The sequence below is a fragment of the Pezoporus wallicus genome, unplaced genomic scaffold (genome assembly GCF_028554395.1).
Source record: "Pezoporus wallicus isolate ANWC-B61680 ecotype Strahan unplaced genomic scaffold, APGP_CSIRO_Pwel_v1 contig_14479, whole genome shotgun sequence".
Classification (NCBI taxonomy): Eukaryota; Metazoa; Chordata; class Aves; order Psittaciformes; family Psittacidae; genus Pezoporus; species Pezoporus wallicus.
In genome coordinates this window covers 20,189-38,471 of record NW_026641704.1, presented here as the reverse complement: position 1 = coordinate 38,471, position 18,283 = coordinate 20,189, and the positions used below count along the sequence as shown (strand labels likewise).

The 18,283-nt window shown below is 44.0% G+C and overlaps 1 protein-coding gene across 1 annotated transcript in view; it reads right to left on the bottom strand.

Annotated features, from left to right (window-relative positions):
* Positions 1-18,283, bottom strand: part of RAB10 (RAB10, member RAS oncogene family) — a gene marked incomplete at its 5' end in the record, with an annotated part of 46,654 nt that overhangs the window by 8,186 nt on the left and 20,185 nt on the right. The window contains one exon of the mRNA XM_057425023.1: positions 11,250-11,310. Coding sequence (XP_057281006.1) covers positions 11,250-11,310 — 61 coding nt within the window. The remainder of the gene's footprint in view (positions 1-11,249; positions 11,311-18,283) is intronic.

Here is an 18,283-nt window from a genome sequence, read left to right as displayed (position 1 = left end):
TACAATGTTTAGCAGAGGACATAAACCTAAGAGATTACATTGGGCAAAGAAGAGATTCAGAGCAGCCCTGCGGAGAAGGACTTGGGGCTGTCGGTCGATGAGAAAATGAACATGAGCCGGCTTCAGTGTGCGCTCGCAGCCCAGAAAGCCAACCGTATCCTGGGCTGCATCAAAAGGAGCGTGACCAGCAGGTTGAAGGAGGTGATCCTGCCCCTCTACTCTGCTCTTGTGAGACCTCACCTGGAGTATTGTGTGCAGTTCTGGTGTCCTCAATATAAAAAAGACATGGAACTGTTGGAACAAGTCCAGAGAAGAACCACGAGGATGATCAGGGGACTGGAGCACCTCCTGTATGAAGACAGGCTGAGGAAGTTGGGGCTGTTCAGCCTGGAGGAGAGAAGGCTGCGTGGAGACCTCAGAGCAGCTTTCCAGTATCTGAAGGGGGCGTATAGGAATGCTGGGGAGGGACTCTCCGTTAGGGACTGTAGTGATAGGACAAGGGGTAACGGGTTAAAACTTACAACAGGGGAAGCTTAGATTGGATATAAGGAAGAAATTCTTTCCTGTTAGGGTGGTGAAGCACTGGAAAGGGTTGCCCAGGGAGGCTGTGAATGCTCCATCCCTGGCAGTGTTCAGGGCCAAGATGGACGAAGCCTTGAGTGATACGGTTTAGTGTGAGGTGTCCCTGCCCATGGCAGGGGTTTGGAACTGGATGATCTTAAGGTCCTTTCCAACCATAACTATTCTGTAATTCTATGTTTACAGACAGCTTTCAGTGACACTTCACACAAGAAGGATGTGGACCTGCTGGAGGAAGTGCAGAGTAAGCCACGAAGATGCTCCAAGAGCTGGAGCACCTCTGCTATGGAGACAGTCTGAGAGAAAATGCCTTAGAGCAGCTTCCAGTGCCTAAAGGGGCTGACAAGAAAGCTGGAGAGGGGCTTTTGACAAGGGCCTGTAGGGACAGGACAAGGGGGAATGGCTTTAATTTGACAGAGGGGAGACTGAGATGAGATCTTAGGAAGAAGTTCTTCCCTGTGAGGGTGGTAGAGGAGCTGTGACTGCCCCATCCCTGGCAGTGTTCAAGGCCAGGTTGGATGGGGCTTGGAGCAACCTGGTCTAGTGCAAGGTGTCCCTGCCCGTGGCAGGGGGTTGGGACTGGATGAGCTTTAAGGTCCCTTCCAATCCAAACCATTCTGTGATTTTATGATAGAAACAACTCAGATGCCTATAGAAGCCTTAGGTGAAGATGCAATTGAGTGGATAGAAAACTCATGGGCAGAGAAAATAAGTCACGTGTGGGTAAGTTCTGTGAGATGTTTTGAAGCAGTCTGCCCTGAGTTTCATGACAGGCACATTTTCTTCCGTGGCTGAGATAAGGGAATAGTGAGTATGGTTACTGTACTTAAGCTAGGCAAGAAAAGATGAAGTTGCAAAGTATAAATCGTATAGAGGACTGCATTATAATTCAGATTGGTTTTGACTGATTAATGTCACTGAAGAAAGTCCTGGGAAATTCAGCAGAGACAAACGCAAAGTTATCAAATTCAGTGTGTCATCAGTTAGTCAGATGCTGAAAAAATCATCTTCATCATGAGGAAGGTGAGTGGGATGCACAAACAGTGTCTGAGTCTTGTAGAAAATATTCCTGTACGAGGCCGGTAAGACTTCAGCTGTGCAGTCTGGCTCAGACATGTGCAGAATGGAGGGATTCCAGAGAGAGTAATACATGAGGCTGCGTATCTTAGACCTTTGGCCAGTGAATAAGGTCTAAAGAACTTGAGGTGGCCTGGGAAAATTCAGGGAAGGTGCAAGAGCTGTGTTTATGTTAAAAATAATTGTAGAAAGAAGAAAAAATAACTCCTCTAGTTACCTGTGAAAAGTACAACAAGGATTGATAGCCTTAATTTGCACCAAGGGAAAGCCAAGTTTGGCATCTAAAGAATCACAGAATGGTTTGGTTGGAAGCAGACCTTAAAGCTCATCTAGTCCAACCCCCTGCCACAAGCAGGGACACCTTCCGCTAGACCAGTTTGCTCCAAGCCCCGTCCAACCTGGCCTTGAACGCTGCCAGGGATGGTGCAGCCACAGCTTCTCTGGGCATCCTGTGCCAGGGCCTCACCAGACTCACAGGGAACAACTTCTTCCTAAGGTCTCATCTAAATTTGCCTTCCTCTAGTTTAAAGCCATTACATCAAGCAGGACAGAGTCGGAAAAAGCTTACTAAACCTATCAAGGGGTATGGCATCTGTGATTTCTCCCAACATGGCCAGCAGCTGTCATACTAAGAATTCAGATTGATTTTACACAACTTGGCATTGGCAACACTTAGTTGTTACTTATTTCTTGTCACATCTTATGCTGCTACTACTAATTTGCTTAGTTAACTCCTCCCATGTTTTTTCTGGCAACTGACACTAAGCTAATGGATGAAAAGAAAGCCGGGGAGGGAAAAAGCAAAGAACCTGGAATCTTGCCCCCCCCCCCCCCCCCTTTTTAAGCACTATATTTGCCCTTTCCCCTTCTTTAATGTGTTCTCCATTCATTATTCAGAGATAACTCTTAATGGATGTGAGATTAGAGACCTGACTGAAGCAAACAGAGGAAATGAGTTATGGCTTTCAAACTGCCTATGACTGATGAATCCACCCTGAGCAAATGGCAGACAGAAACCGCATGTCATCTTCACTGCCCTAGCCCTCCATTCCTTTCTTCAAACCCCCAGGATGTAAGAATATGCTCCAAAGCTATGGGTGTGCAGTAAATCCTTGACATAAGCAAAAAACATTTGCGGGTGCTAGTAGCTCTTCAAGCTAAAATAAATGCAGACAAGTATTAAGATCACCAAGGAAAACGAAGCCCTCCTGCACAGGAGGGAACTGAGAGAAACTGGGCTGTTTGGCTGCAAAATGAAGACAAGGCCTATGGGACTAGGAAAAGGAGAAGCCCAAGGAAAGCAAAAAATCTTTTTAAATTATTCTCATGCCAACATTAAAGTATGTATAAGGTGTGTCATGTAAGAGGTTCAACCAGCTGAGAATGGGCTTTCTGGGACAGCTTTCCAGTTGACCTAGCAGAGACTAAAGAAGCCTTAAAATGTACTGTGATTTGCTTATGAAAGATTTACATGGATGCAACAAGAAGAGATTATATCTGATGATCTGTGAAGATCCTTCCAGCGCATGCAGGTCGAAATAAAGCTCTTCAAGGTATTAAACCAAATAATTCCAAAATAATCCTAACAATTTTATTACTGTTTCTTCTTATAATATTTTTAAAACCACGCAGCAGAATTCTGCATTAAAGAAACTGTACTGGTGACACCAGGCACACTTTACCGACTGGGTCAAAGACTTTCCTTCACAAAGGAACATCCGAGGGATACAAATTCCAGCTTTTCTGAAAAAATACACTACCAGAAAAAATCCCAACAGCTATAATGAGTGAAGCATCTAATTGTTTTACTGACATGCCAAAAGTCTTGTCCACCTTGAGCTTTGCACATGGTGAATAATTTCAAAAGCTCTCAGCAGCAAGTTAGCTTTCAGATGTTCTGAGCATAATGCATAGAATCAAAGGAAAATTTGGGTTGGAAGGGACCTTAAAGCTCATCCAGTTCCAACCCCCTGCCATGGGAAGGGAGACCTTCCACTAGACCAGGCTGCTCCAAACCCCGTCCAACCTGGCCTTGAACACTGCCAGGGATGGGGCAGCCACAGCTTCTCTGGGCAGCCTGTGCCAGGGCCTCACCACCCTCATACCCAGTAATTGCAAAAATTAATGCGACTGACCGCACACTCGTTAGTGGTGCTTCCTGCACCTCTGCCTGTGCACCAACACACTTAAAATGCAAGAACTTGGAGAGAAGGGGGCATTTCCACACATGGAACTATTTCTGGTAGCTATGCTGCTGCACGATTCTTTTACTTGGATGACTCTTCCAGGTTCAATGATTATTTTTGCAACGAGGTCATTGCTGAATAAAACAGGATTCCGAGGACACTTTTCTAACCATGTAAAAGTGTTGCTAGCAAAGATGCATGGATACAAAAATGTTACCTTATGGTCTTCTACACACTTAAAAGCTGCATACTCAAAAAATAAGGCTGTTTCTAAAATTTGGAATCAGTCACAAGACTGTAGGAAAATAGCCTGCCATGCAAGCTGCATGTAAAGACAGGAGGGATAGAGCAGCAACTAAGGAGGAAGAAAAAAACTTTAGGTGTCCTTGAATCTGATTTGAGTGATACTTAGTTCACTACAGAAGCAATTCTGTCCTCATCCAAGTGCGAAAGTTTCATACCCCACCGAAGAGAAACACATCACTTGTCTTGCCCAACTCTGGAAAGTCTTCAGGATCTAGCCTTTCAGATCTTCACTTACTGGCCTTAAGAGTGCAGGTCACTGACTTGTAACAAGCTAACTTGTAACAGTTCAGCTAACAAGCCTGCCCCAGGCACAGGAACAATCAAGCACCTTGCTAACTTGTACCTACTGTCATCCTCTTGGCCTATCAACCAAAGTTCCTCCTCCTGGCTTGACAGCACACACTGCACACTGACACAGTGCCAGGAATCTGCATAAAAACTGGTAAATAGAAAATTCACAAGTGAGGAATCAACAGCCATTAAGTCCCTAACCCCTGGGAAACTAACTCGCCATACAGCTCTACCCATATACTGTGGTTACTCCTTAAGATCAGTTTAAGACTAGCTTAAGACTTTAAGACATGTATACACCATGTGGCTATTTAAGGAAGCCTGGGATTACTTACCACTGACTTGGAAAAGCAAACACAGACCTCCTGAAAAGGCTACTCGTTCACTGCTCACATAACCCCACTTTGTTTATAATCCCTAGAAACCCATTCTTAAATACTGCAGTTATTTCTTGAAAGGCTTTCTGCCCTACCCCATCCCTCCAGCATTCCACAGTCAGCACCAGGTTGTTTGGGGTTTTCTTGTTTTGGATTCACTCTCCAAATACCAACGTCCTGTAAATCCACCTTCAGGATCACCTCCTACAGTCCCTACTTGTCTCCCCAGACTGCAGAGTCTGTGAACACAGAGACCAGAAAGAAGCTCCATTTTCTGCAACCAATTTTCACAGAATATTCTTGAATAAATAGGAGGAGAGTTCCTTGGGCAAGTTCTTCTGCAATAGCTGAACAGGATACATCATAATGCTCTTGTCAAATTCTGTTCTAAAATACTTGTTTTGGGGTTTTTCCCCTTCTATGTTTCCCTTTCTCTATTTCATTTGCATTACACTGAACTAGGGCTTCTCCTAGAGCCTCCCACTCTTGCTGGTGGATTTCCAGCAACTTCAATTCCCACTGTCCTTGAGCTTAAAAAGTCCTTCCTTCTCCTCTGCCACCACTATGTTTTTTTTACATGACAGCAATATTTCCTTTCAGCCTTTGCTTCACCAGGATGGAAAACCTAGATCTGACTTCTGTGTGTTTTCACAAGCACTGAAAAGCCACACGTGGTCAGGCCAGAGGCTTTCCAGCTTCTACTTCCATGCAGTTAAAGGACTTCTGGAGCCAGAGATCACATCTGTGTGTTAACAGTCCAAAACAGTCTGTTCCTTTGTGAAATCCCTTGCGAACCCACATACATACCACATTGCGTGATGAGGAGTTTCACAGCTTAACTTCATTTCCTTGTGTTCAGCATGGGCCACCTTCTAGCCTTGAACTAATGTTCTGGGATTGGAGAAGGCAGTGAGCTATATCAATGTCTACCTACCCTTTCCAGTATACTCATGATTTACAAACTGCACTTTGGTCATTTTGCTGACATCCCAAGGAACCCTAATCTTTCAATTTTTTTTTTCATAAAATAGCTATCACATCCTTCTGATGATCTTGCTTGTCCCTTTCTTTGCAGGGCATGCTAATCAAACCTCTGTGTGATGTCAGACTGTGACACGTCCCTGCCCACTGGAAATGATCGTAACCCCAGTATCTGAAAAATCACAATTAAGTTTTCAATTTATACATTATGCCAGCAAGTTTAGTGAATTACAGGATGCCTAAGTCTTGTTTGCATTTCAAAGCAATTCTATCAGAGTTCCTGGAGCGTATGATATTACAGTCTTCACAGCTGAATTTTCAGCTCTACTACTCTATTCCTCTAAAGTGTTTCATTGCTTTTGCAATGGTAACACTGTCTTTTCCTGGAGGAGTAATCTCTTATTTTTGTTCTTTTATTCGCTCTCCCTTCTCTATACTATAAGCATTAGTGTATTAGTATTTTGTGTCATCAGTGTTAACACCCCCCCCCCCCCCCCCAGGTCCCACCCTTCCCAAGTATTTCTAATCCCAAATCTTTAATACCTTTCTCCCGTTGGTGACTTTCCATATGGCTATCTACCTGTCCTGGGTTCATACATACTGTCACATTAACAACTTTTCTAAGCAGACAAGCAGCACAAGTACCTCACCAAGAAGATACCTGATTCTTCCGTGTACTTCCTCCCAGAATGTTACACACCAGGAGCCCTCCTGATGGATCTGCCCTGAAGAAGCTCATTCCTTCAGAAGGTCAGGCCTGGGGTTTGTGTCATGACCTCCTCACTGCTTGCAGCCCATGCACACCACCAGGCTTGCCCAGCCTACCTGAGGCTTCTCCAGAGCTCCCAGACCACAGACATAAGCCAGTCCCACCACCCTCCTTTTCCTCGTGTCCCAGCCTCCCCTCTCCCCACTTCAACATTGTTCTGTAACAGGCACATCTACATTTGGAACAATACAAAAACACTTTAATCCTGGCTTGATCCTTGCTGAAAAGCAACCCAATTTCTTAATAGCTACAAAGTATCATGTTGCTTACCACCTCTGTGAAGGTTTAACTCGACCTTTGATTCCTACTTGACTCCTATATATATATATATATATACACACACATATATATATTTAGAGGTCAAGGCATGACTGCTCATGACTGCCATTTCTGCACCCAGGAGGAGAGGCAGGAACGCAGCAGAGATATATTAGGAAGTGTTGGGTTTAGCTGTTATCTGTAAAACTAATCACTCACTGAGAATGCACCCCTGCTCCAAGAAGTACAAAAGCCAGTACTAGCCACAGTAAGACCCAGTGACAGAGCTCTGCAGACAGCCAGAGAGCAGCTCCTATACCAGGACAACAGCATGATTTAATATGTGGGTGATGGAAGATTATACAGATCAGTGGGAAGCAGGTCAATACAGCAATTTTAAACTGAGGAACAGTTTCTTTCCAGTGCTTCCTATATGTGAAAAGAAACACAGTTTTCATTTACATAAATAACAAATGCCACATAATCAAATACTTGAGCTCTCTCACTGATGTAGAAACCCTATTCAGTAAAGTCTGCTCAAGCCATCCCTTTTGCCAGAGGTAGCTCAAATACAGCTCCTTCATAAATGCTGCATGACTCTGAAGAAAGTCCATCATATTTGGGAAATGGCTGACACATACTAAAGTTCTTTAAGATACAAAGTAAGAGGTCTGAATCTGAGTAAACGCCAACAATAATAATGATGAGGATGAGAACAGCAGCAGTGCTGCCTTTGCTTCTAACAATGAAACGGACTCAAGCAAGAAAACAGCATTAAGAAAGGCTGGATAAAGATGCAGTGGCACTTTGGAGAGCCACAGCTGGATTTATGGTCATGGGCTGGACCAATGTCATTGCACCCAGTATGCTGCTGCTGTGAGCCACCACCAGAAGCAGCTCTGACGAGTGGGCAAGAAACAGGGCAGACTGATGGGCATTCTTACAAATAGGACAATGGTTTTCACACAGGGGGGAAACCCACAAGTGAAATACTGGTCATTTCTCTTCTAAATTAAGATCACCATGACCTGACAGTGTGCGCTTCCAGCTCAGAAAACAACTGTGTCCTGGGCTGCATCACCAGCAGTGTGACTAGCAGGTTGAGAGAGGGGATTCTCCCCCTCTGCTCTGCTGAGACCCCCCTGCAGTCCTGCATCCAGCTCTTATGTTGGGGCCCCAACATAAGAAGGATGTGGAGCTGTTGGAGTAAGTCCAGAGGAGGCCATGCAGACACTCCAAGGGCTGGGGCAGCTCTGCTATGGAGACAGGCTGAGAGAGCTGGGCTTGTTCAGCCTGGAAAAGAGAAGGCTCCAGGGAGATCTTACAGCAGCTTCCAGTACCTAAAGGGGCTGACAAGAAAGCTGGAGAGGGGCTTTTGACAAGGGCCTGTAGGGACAGGACAAGGTGGAATGGCTTCAAACTGACAGAGGGGAGACTGAGATGAGATCTGAGGAAGAAGTTCTTCCCTGTGAGGGTGGTGATGCCCTGGCACAGGCTGCCCAGAGATGCTGTGGCTGCCCCATCCCTGGCAGTGTTCAAGGCCAGGTTGGATGGGGCTTGGAGCAACCTGATCTAGTGGAAGGTGTCCTTGCTTGTGGCAGGGGGTTGGAACGGGATGAACTTTAAGGTCTCTTCCAAACCAAATTATTCTGTGAAATTCTGAGCACGAATATCCTGCATGAATACTAGCACACCTGCAGTGCAATACTAACTGAAAGCACACAAGCACCAAGGGACTCCTCTCCTGTCCTTAACTGAAAGCCTGTGTCCTCTTTTGCTATCTTGAGACCAGGTTAATCAAGTATGATGTGTCCCAGTGAAAGTGTCACAACTCTAAAGCCCTGTTTCATTGATTCAGCTACATTAGCTCTTGTGCGCTTACTCTGGTCATAAAAGCACAACCCACAGTCTGGACACAAGAAAAGCTGAGAACAGATTCAGGTTTACAAGGGAACCATTCCACTAAATGCATCCTTTGCTTATGGAGCTCCTGCAGCAGGAGTGAAGTGTAATTCTGGAAATATATTACACAACTCCTAGAAGTACAGGGTGAGTTTAAATACAGGAAGCAGTGGTTAAATATAGATGTATTGCACAATATGTCTTCAAAAGACACTACTGTTCTAGCCACCAAACCACTGTGGGGCAAAACTCCTTGTATGGGAAAAGATGAAAAATACAAAGCCTAGATTTCGTAAATTTATTTGGGTTTTTTTCCAATCAGAAGTTTATGCCACAAGAACTTCATTTTCTGCTTTCCAAGTGTCATTTCAATTGTGACATTTTAAACTGGCAGGAACAAGATGATCGAGGCTAGCACCTCCCAGCTTTACAACACTTAAAAGATGTGATTTCCTAAAACTCAAGTTCACCCAAACCCCTCTTCATTTCTCTAAGGTACTGAATCCCACAATGGACACAGCTTCATTAATGGGTATATAGACAAAGCAGCCATAAACATCCTTGTTTTTCAGTATTTTCAGTTTTTATATTTCATGACGATTTTTCCTGAAGTTCAGTTGAACACTTCCTTTAAGTCATTCCAACATTCTACCTTTGTTTCCCGTGGCAGTTTATAGCACCTACCCTGCTGGGGTAAAAAAAAAACGTAGCACAGAAAGACTGATAGAAGCTATGGTTTGAAAACCTGAATGTCTGGGGAACTCCCAAAGCAAGAGCTACCCAGAAAAGTCAATCAATGAGGCTGTATTACACCTGAATGGCTCTTTAGCTAATGCTCTGGGTTCCTTCTCTTCCGCTGCTCTGCTTTCGGATCCAGCTGATCTATAGCTGTCCTTCCTCAGACAGCTCTATCGGAAACACTGCCTTTTGGAAGATGGTTACTCTTTGCAACTCCCTGCTGAAGCATTCCAGCGTGGTGAGTTGCTTCATCCTCCAAGCACTTCCTTATCGACTAACTACACAGTTTATACAATAAAATCAGCTTTGACAACTCTTTTCCTTGCAGGACACACACCAAAATAACTAAGTTGGCCAGCTTCTGCTAAAGATGTGCTCGCAGGAGTGGGATACAAGACACAACTAGGATTCAGGGTGCATGCTCACAGTAGTGGTAACAAGAAGGACTATTTGTTAGGAAGGATAACCATCTGGTTGGTCCTACAGAGGAAGAGCAGCGCCTCCCCCTAACTGGAACCCATCCATCTGCATCTACGAACGTCAACATTATCAAGCCATGAAAAGATTTTTATTAGCGGAGGACAAAATGGACAAATTCAGGTCCTAATCAAATTCAAGTTCTGAAGCCTCAGTAAAGCTGGAGAACACTGTGGCAATAGGTATATGTGCTGGAGAAGGAAGTGTAAATGAACATACAGGCTGGAAAAAGCCATTAGCTTTCCTCAGCTCTTAACAGGACCAAACCAGAAGAAAACTCTGTAGACATGCACAGCAAGCTAGAAGGAAAGATTTTAAGTTTTGCCTCATGTTAGATTTCCCAACAGAAGAACAGCCTTATTTTAAGCCAGCTGAAAAACTCCAGAGTTTATAATGGAAAAACATAATGCAGCCCTGAGGAGGACTTGGGGGGTGCTTGACCTGGCAGTGTGCGCTTGCAGCCCAGAAAGCCAGCGATGTCCTGGGCTGCATCACCAGCTCAGACCTGGGCCTTATCAGCCTGGAGAAGAGAAGGCTTTGCAGAGACCTTAGAGCAGCTTTCAGTGCTTAAAGAGGCCAATAAGAAAACTAAAGAGGAGCTTCTGACAAGGACCTGTAGGGACAAGACAAGGAGGAATGTCTTTAAACTGACAGAGGGGAGACTGAGATGAGATCTTAGGCAGAAGTTCTTCCCTGTGAGGGTGGTGAGGCCCTGGCACAGGTTGCCCAGAGAAACTGTGGCTGCCCCATCCCTGGCATTATTCAAGGTCAGGTTGGACAGGGCTTGGAGCAATCTGGCCTAGTGGAAGGTGTCCCTGTTCGTGGCAAGGGGTTGGAACTGGATGAGCTTTAAAGTCGCTTCCAACCCAAAACATTATATGATAAAGTAAGTGTAGACGTGGAATATGCTTTCTCGCTGACACAAAGCAAGGCTACTAGTCATAGATTTAGAGTCATAGTTTCATGGCAACTCCTAATTTAAACACACCAGTTTTAAACCACTTCCCACTAAATCACAGACTGTGAGGATCCTGTCCTCCCAAGCAGGAGAGTTGCCAACAGCCTGTCCAAGGGAGCAGCCGGAATCCACAGTTATAAATGCAACACATGGATCTCTTCCCATTTCTTAAACACAGTTCAGGGGAATGCACGTGGAGCTTTACCACTACTGAAAATATAAAACACTGTTCCAAAATTAGATACCTCAATGTGATCTCAGGAAGAGTAAACCCTTCTCACAAAAACCTGCTGCTGAAAGAAGCCATCCAGCAGGATGTTGACTGGCAGTTTCCTGGTTGTATTACTCACCATATCTGTAGCTTGATCTTCTTTCCTTGTAATTCAACGGTTTTAATCTTGAAGTCTATCCCTAAAATAAAAATATAAATAATTAGTGTTCATTTACATAAAAAAGGAGCAATTCCACATCAACTTAGAACTGCTGCAGAAAGAACAGCAGCTTTTTATTTCTCTGTCTGAATTGCCAGATAAGGCAAGGACACCCCAGTAAGTAGAATGCTGGAGCAACCAGGGCCTCAAAGGGTCTATGTCGGTCAACGAACACCCTCAGTTAACACAGTTAAGTTAACATGGGTAAGATGATCTGGCTTGTAATATCATGGTGAATTTTTATTTTTTTTACTCTTTAGTGTGATAAATGTAATACCACCATTTCAGAAACCTCTCCAACAAAACCCACCTCTTTTCCCCACGATTCTCCTTTCCATTAATCCCGTTCAAGCAACTATCTCCAAGAATAACATTAACCACAGAAATCATAATGCTTGTTACCTGTCTACCTCAAAGCAGTTGGTGCGAGAGCCTACACCAACACGTGCAAGACTCCAGTCTACCAAAAATAGTCATCTTGCTTTTCACACCACTTAAACAATCAGCAGAATCTCTAAATTACCTCATGAGCTCAACATACACGTCCACGGTTTATGCACAGTTGATCTCAAGCTTCAATAACACAAGCAGAAGGGTTTAAGCAACACGAAGCTTTCAACCAGTTAACAAAAGGCGAGTTATCAGCACAAGAGTCCTCGTCAAGGTCCATCCCAGCTCCAGCCTCCAACATAGTACAAGCAGAGTCAGGCCTCAACAGAAGTGCAAAACCAAGACTCATGGAACTCAGAATAAGCAGAGACCATCCTGACAGAGGAAGAGTAAGGTTTTTACTTTTAATACCAACTAATACAAAGTAACTCACACATTCATTTGTGGCAAAGCTGAAGTGGAATCACAGGGAAGTTAGTTAATTATGGGATTTGCAAAGACTGATGTGATAAAGGAAAGCAGTCCTAAAAAGACTTAAGGAAGAAGAAACTATCAAAATGAAGACAGATAATGAGCCAAGACTAGTACTGAAACCAGTATTTAATATTTTCATTATTAACTCTGGTGTAGTTAATTGTCCTAGATGAAGTCTACTGCTTACAGAAGTGAGAGGCTCTGTACAAAGGACAATTAAAATAAGAAACTGATAATCTCAAAGACAGTATAAAAACAAGGGATGTCAGCAGCACAAAATGCAGCGCCTGTTACCTAACAATTTCTTCTGTGAACCAGCAGCTGTCTTCAGATGACAAGGAAGACAGACCAAAGGCTGAGATGTTACCATTTGACTTTCAGGGAGTAACCATGATTTGATGGAGAGGCAATGCTAACGTAAGTAAATCGTGCAGGCACTTGGTGAGACATTTCTATCTGAGGCAGGGAAACAGGAAAACCATTGTGCAAGACCTTGGTGAAGCCTCATCTGTGCAACGTGTACAAACTGGTCACTCTTCCCCAGAAGAGATGGGCTTGGAGGCAGATGCCACACAAGATGAACAAGGATGAGGACCTCCCCCAGCTGCTCCTTCCCAGCAGAGGAAGCTTGAGGACCACATTTTGTTTCAACCTTCTCTTTCCAGAACTGCATACAAGAATTACTACTGCAGAGTACAGAGGACTGCAAGCCACCATCTCAAAGTGCTCTGACAGTATTTAGATGCCAGAGTTCTAACTTTCAGTTCCCATCAGAGAAACGCCACTGAATTTTTCACGTTTTCCAAAAATCTGTTTATATTTAGACACTCTAAAATAAGCAGCTGCAATCACAAACTTCCCTCCTAAATCTACAAGGTCATTTTATACTCAGTAAGATTAAAAAGAATTTATAAAACACACTATTATGTAAGAAGTCTGCATGGGAAGTCTGCCGTAAACTCCTTTTAGCTCAATGTACTGCACACACTGCTTCACTTTAATGCTGAAATGTTAAACTACTAAAATCTCTTCACGTAAAGTCCAGATACCAGAGCCTCTCTGGGAAAGGCTCTGCAATTCCAGAGGAGAATCCCCTCCCCACAGGCTCGTGCCGTGCAGGGGCAGGAACTGGGACAGCACTTGCTAGATGGACACGTTCTGCACATGCAGCCAAAAAGGAAAATTAAAACCAAGCACAGCTCCCCAGAGAGCCCCTTACCGTTACCAAGTGTTTCACAAGCATGAATTAGAGGAAAAGAGGCAAAATCAAATGGAGCTGATCACCAGCAGCATGACCAGCAGGTCGAGGGAGGGGATTCTCCCCCTCTGCTCTGCTGAGACCCCCCCTGCAGTCCTGCATCCAGCTCTGAGTGAGTGAACGAGTTACCTGACTAGGTTTAAACCACGACAGGCCCCAACATAAGAAGGACGTGGAACTGTTGGAGCAAGTCCAGAGGAGGCCATGAAGATGCTCTGAGGGCTGGAGCACCTCTGCTATGGAGACAGGCTGAGAGAGCTGGGCTTGTTCAGCCTGGAAAAGCTGCTCCAGGGAGACCTTAGAGCAGCTTCCAGAGTCTACAGGGGCCAACAAGAAATCTGGGGAGGGGATTTTGACAAGGGCCTGTAGGGACAGGACAAGGGGGAATGGCTTTAAACTGACAGAGAGGAGGAGATACAGGTTAGAGACATTAGGCAGAAGCTCTCCCCTGTGAGGGTGGTGAGGCCCTGGCACAGGTTGCCCAGAGAAGCTGTGGCTGCCCCATCCCTGGCAGTGTTCAAGGCCAGGCTGGACTGGGCTTGGAACTGGATGAGCTTTAAGGTCCCTTCCAACCCAAACCATTCTGTGATTCTATGAAAATTCCCCAATTCTAAGGATTTAAAACATTACAGTGACCTAAGGCTGAGGCAGTCCACCAATTCTAAGATGTCAGCTTGGGACCTTCAGACCTCCAGTTCTGGTCAGTGCTCCATTGTTTTTTTCCAGTTAGCCAAGCAGTACTTCATCACTCAAACTTATGAATCAATACAGCGAGCATCATATATATGGTTTGAAAAACAAACCCGTTGAATGATTAACAACCAACACACAAAACTGCTCCAAATCCACTCAACTACCCCTATATTTTGCAGCATTTAAGCAAACTGTTTGCTACTATGTAGTGTTCCACAGCAACGCTATCAAACAAATGAACACAGCATTTGACAAAAGATCATAAAAGTATTTTATACAGCAACACATACTTTTAGGTTCTGCCCAGATAAAGCAGGATGTTTGACAGCCACTTTTTATGCGCCAAGATAAAGTAAGCTATTAACCAGCCAAGGAAATTAACTCTTCTCTGCACAGAGAGGGATTTTGCTAACTCTAGTATTCAGGGATAAAATAAATCTCTAATCCCATGTTACGCTCAGCTTTCATTCCAGCATAATACTAGTTCAGCCTTCGTAACAGAAAGACCGTTATAAATAGCAATGACTATTTGCCTCCAAATACTTTCAAAGTAGTTCTAACAGGCTGGAAAAAATGAGACCTCTGTACCTCTGCAATTCCCTTTTGGTTCTAGATATCTCCAAGGAAGTCCCAAAGGCTCCAGAGAGAACGAGGTTACAGGTACGGGGAGTTTCCAGTAACATTAAGTTCAGGAAAGGGTTTAAAAGGGTAATGGATATAAAAATTGAATGGCATGCGGAACAGACATAGTACTATCAAAGGAGGATAATGACACAACTAATGAATTAGAGATGAAAACGAAATTGCTCCCTCATTAAGTGTTGATAAGATATTCATCAACTTCAACAGGGCAAACTGGAATTCACTGAAAAACCTGGGAGCATACCAGCAGCCCTTTCAACACTTACATAACTCCATACTTTCAAACAAAAAGTTGGAAGTGTTTGTTATCCACGGTCTAACAATGACGTCTCCTTACAGGCAGATGATCCCAGGTTTCTGAATCAATTCTGGCTTTCCTTCAAATTTCAAGTTCTACCAGCTGCTTACAGCAATATACAGGCCCAGGTCTGTACAAAAACTGAACTCATGGTTTTAAAAACAGGTAGAAGCTACCTGTGGATTCTTCAGGTTACTGGCCTTTGAGTATCAAGGCTTTAGGAGGACCACTGGTTGATCTCATGGTACATGCAAACAAGATTAACCCTTACATGAATACTGAAAGTCACTTCTGCCTAGTGACTGTGAAAATGCAAACCAAGAGGAGCTTCAGGAACTGAAAGGTCACACTTGTGCATCAGGCCACTGAAGTCAGGCTTTTCTACCCTTCTAGCAGAAGTTACTGTCAGAGACTCCCAACAAAGCAGTCCAGTTTTATTTGTGTAGGTTTAAACATCTGAATGCCTTGGTGAATACAGACTTATTTGCTCAACAGTTTTGTGTTTCCATCGCTCTCAGATGAAAGACGTTAATGAAGACCCAGGAGCTGCATTAGCAGAACAGTGCACTTTAAATCCGCAATCACTGCATACAAACAGTTACAAGTCATTTTACACCTTCCCAAGCCACTGCCGGTGTTTTGTAAAGATCGCTCTGCCATTGGTAAATCACAAACCAATGATTCTTGAAACAGGAAAGACAAAATGAAAGAGGGAGGGAGAAAAGTTATTTTCCAGTCCACTGCAGAGCTACAAATGATGAGCTGGCCCTTTTCAGACAGCACGAATTTTGCTTGCATTCTTTCCAAACAAAGACACCATTCAGCTCGGTGAGGGCGCTGAGAGGGAGGAAGCGGAATGTAGGGCAAGAGAGGGGCAACACTGCGGCAATGGAAGCCCAACAGCCAACCTGCATGTTGAGTTGCCACCAAATGAAGACCATAAGCAGCACGTAAAGAAGTGCATTTTGTATTTCATTGGCTTTGCAACTCTACTTCAACTTGGGAAAGAAAAGCAAATGTGCACAAATTCATACTCAAGTCTCGTGTCTGCAAGCTGACAGAGGGTAGATTTAGATGAGATATTACAAAGTTCTTCCCTGTGAGGGTGGTGAGGTGCTGGCACAGGTTGCTCAGAGAAGCTGTGGCTGCCCCATCCCTGGCAGTGTTCAAGGCCAGGCTGGACAGGGCTTGGAGCAATATGTCTCTGGTGGAAGGCCCCTTCCAAACCAAACATTCTGTGACTCTATGAAGCTACCTGCCTTTGTGCTATAGGCTCTGACAACAGCAAGTGTTTTACTTAAGAATGTATCTAAACACTCTTAAGCTGAACTGCAGAATTATCATGGCAGAACTCAGGCCACGCTCAGATTTTCTGACAAGCACTGGGGGTGGAAGCGAAGGTTCCCAGCCTGAGCTACAGCCCTTTCTCCTTTGGCTGGAAGGTGCACTTCAACCTCCCCCCACTAACCCACTTGAAACAACTGAACCAGAGCCAGGTGGAGCTCCTGCAAGCTCTTTCAGAGGCACAAAAAGATATAAACCTTATCTTTACTGCCTGACTTTAGAAATCCCAGTGTTAAGTAAAGAAAGCAACTGACTAGGCAGAAAGAAATCTATCTGCTAACTTTCTTTGAATTAACGACTATCCAGTTCACCAAGTAAGAAAGAACACAACCTCGTGACTTACAGCACATTAATACCAAGAGTATTACAGGAGTATACAAACTGCAGCATACCTGCAGTTAGCACAGTGCTGCCAGCACTAAGGAAAATCCGTATCTTTCACATAGGTTTACAGCTTACAGTAGGGCTCAATACACAGCCCTAAAATGCTTTTATTTAAAAACCAAAAAAGTAGTAAAAGCAAACATACCAACAGCAGGAAAATAGTTATATCTAAGCCCAGAAACTTTAAAAACTACAAAGTTAACTTTGGGGTAGAGACCTTTCTCCAGTCATTTTTCACAGAACTGTTTGATCATGAAATCCCACAATTCCCAAAATAGGTTTGTTATATTGTAAGTCTTTCTTAAGCTTAACACCTTAATGCAGAAGATGACTCTAAAACTCCTAAGCCAGCTACTGCTTCATAAATTGTATTAAAGTCTAGAGCACAACACTAATAAGGAGGCAATTCCTCCAGCCCTCCCAGTATTAAACCTTTCAAAAGGTATCAAGTCCAGAACTATAAACTCTCCAAAGTCAGTGCCTTGCAAACAAGTTTAACACTTCAGAATGCTATTTTACCAAAATTTAGCAGACATTAACATTTGTTATCAATGAAGCAGTTAAGAACAAATATTTTGGAAGGAAGCTGCAGGCATAAACGTACTCTTTCCTAAGAAAGCCCTACACAAGTGTAATATCTCATCTAAAACAACTCCTCTGTCAGGTTAAAGCCATTCCCCCTTGTCCTGTTCCTACAGGTCCTTGCCAAAAGCCCCTCTGAGCTTTCCTGTCAGCCCCTTCAGGCACTGAAAGCTGCTCTAAGTTCTCCGCCAAGCCTTCTCCTTTCCAGGCCGAACAAGCCCAGCTCTCTCAGTCTGTCTCCATAGCAGAGGATGAGCTTTAAAATCCCTTCCCACCCAAACCATTCCATGATTCTATGAAAATGACAAGCCTATCAATGCTTTAGAGCCTGACAGGATGCAAAAATCAGTGTTCCTCGTACACACCTACCAGGCAATCCTAACTTTGCTCATGCCTTTGCTGGAGCATGTAGAGTTATCAAGGCAGCTCCACACCTCTCAGTTTTACAGCACCGAATCCACCCTCCACTCCAGTTTTCAAATACATTTAATCTCATGAGTAAACAAGATAGTAACTGAGTAAATAAGACAGCTAGTCTTCCTCTTTCAGGAAAAAGCCCACTTAAAATGCAGGCTTATCTACTGATCTTTTGCGTTTGTGTACACATACGTACAACAGACCTATCTGCAGCCTCCCATATACAGTTGTATGTGCATCAGTACTTGTTTGCATCTTTTCTATGCTTATGTAGGGCAATGAATTCTTTGAATAGAAAAAATGTTCGACATAAAACAAACTGCTCCCCTCTTGCTTTGGAAAGATAGAAACCAGGATGACTGAACCAAATTCTGCAAAACCCATACTAGTCTTCAGGGTCTGTGCAGTGTCCCAGCCCCACTGACCTCTTCTGGAGCTTTCCCAGAGAGCTGCAGTCAGTCATGGATCACC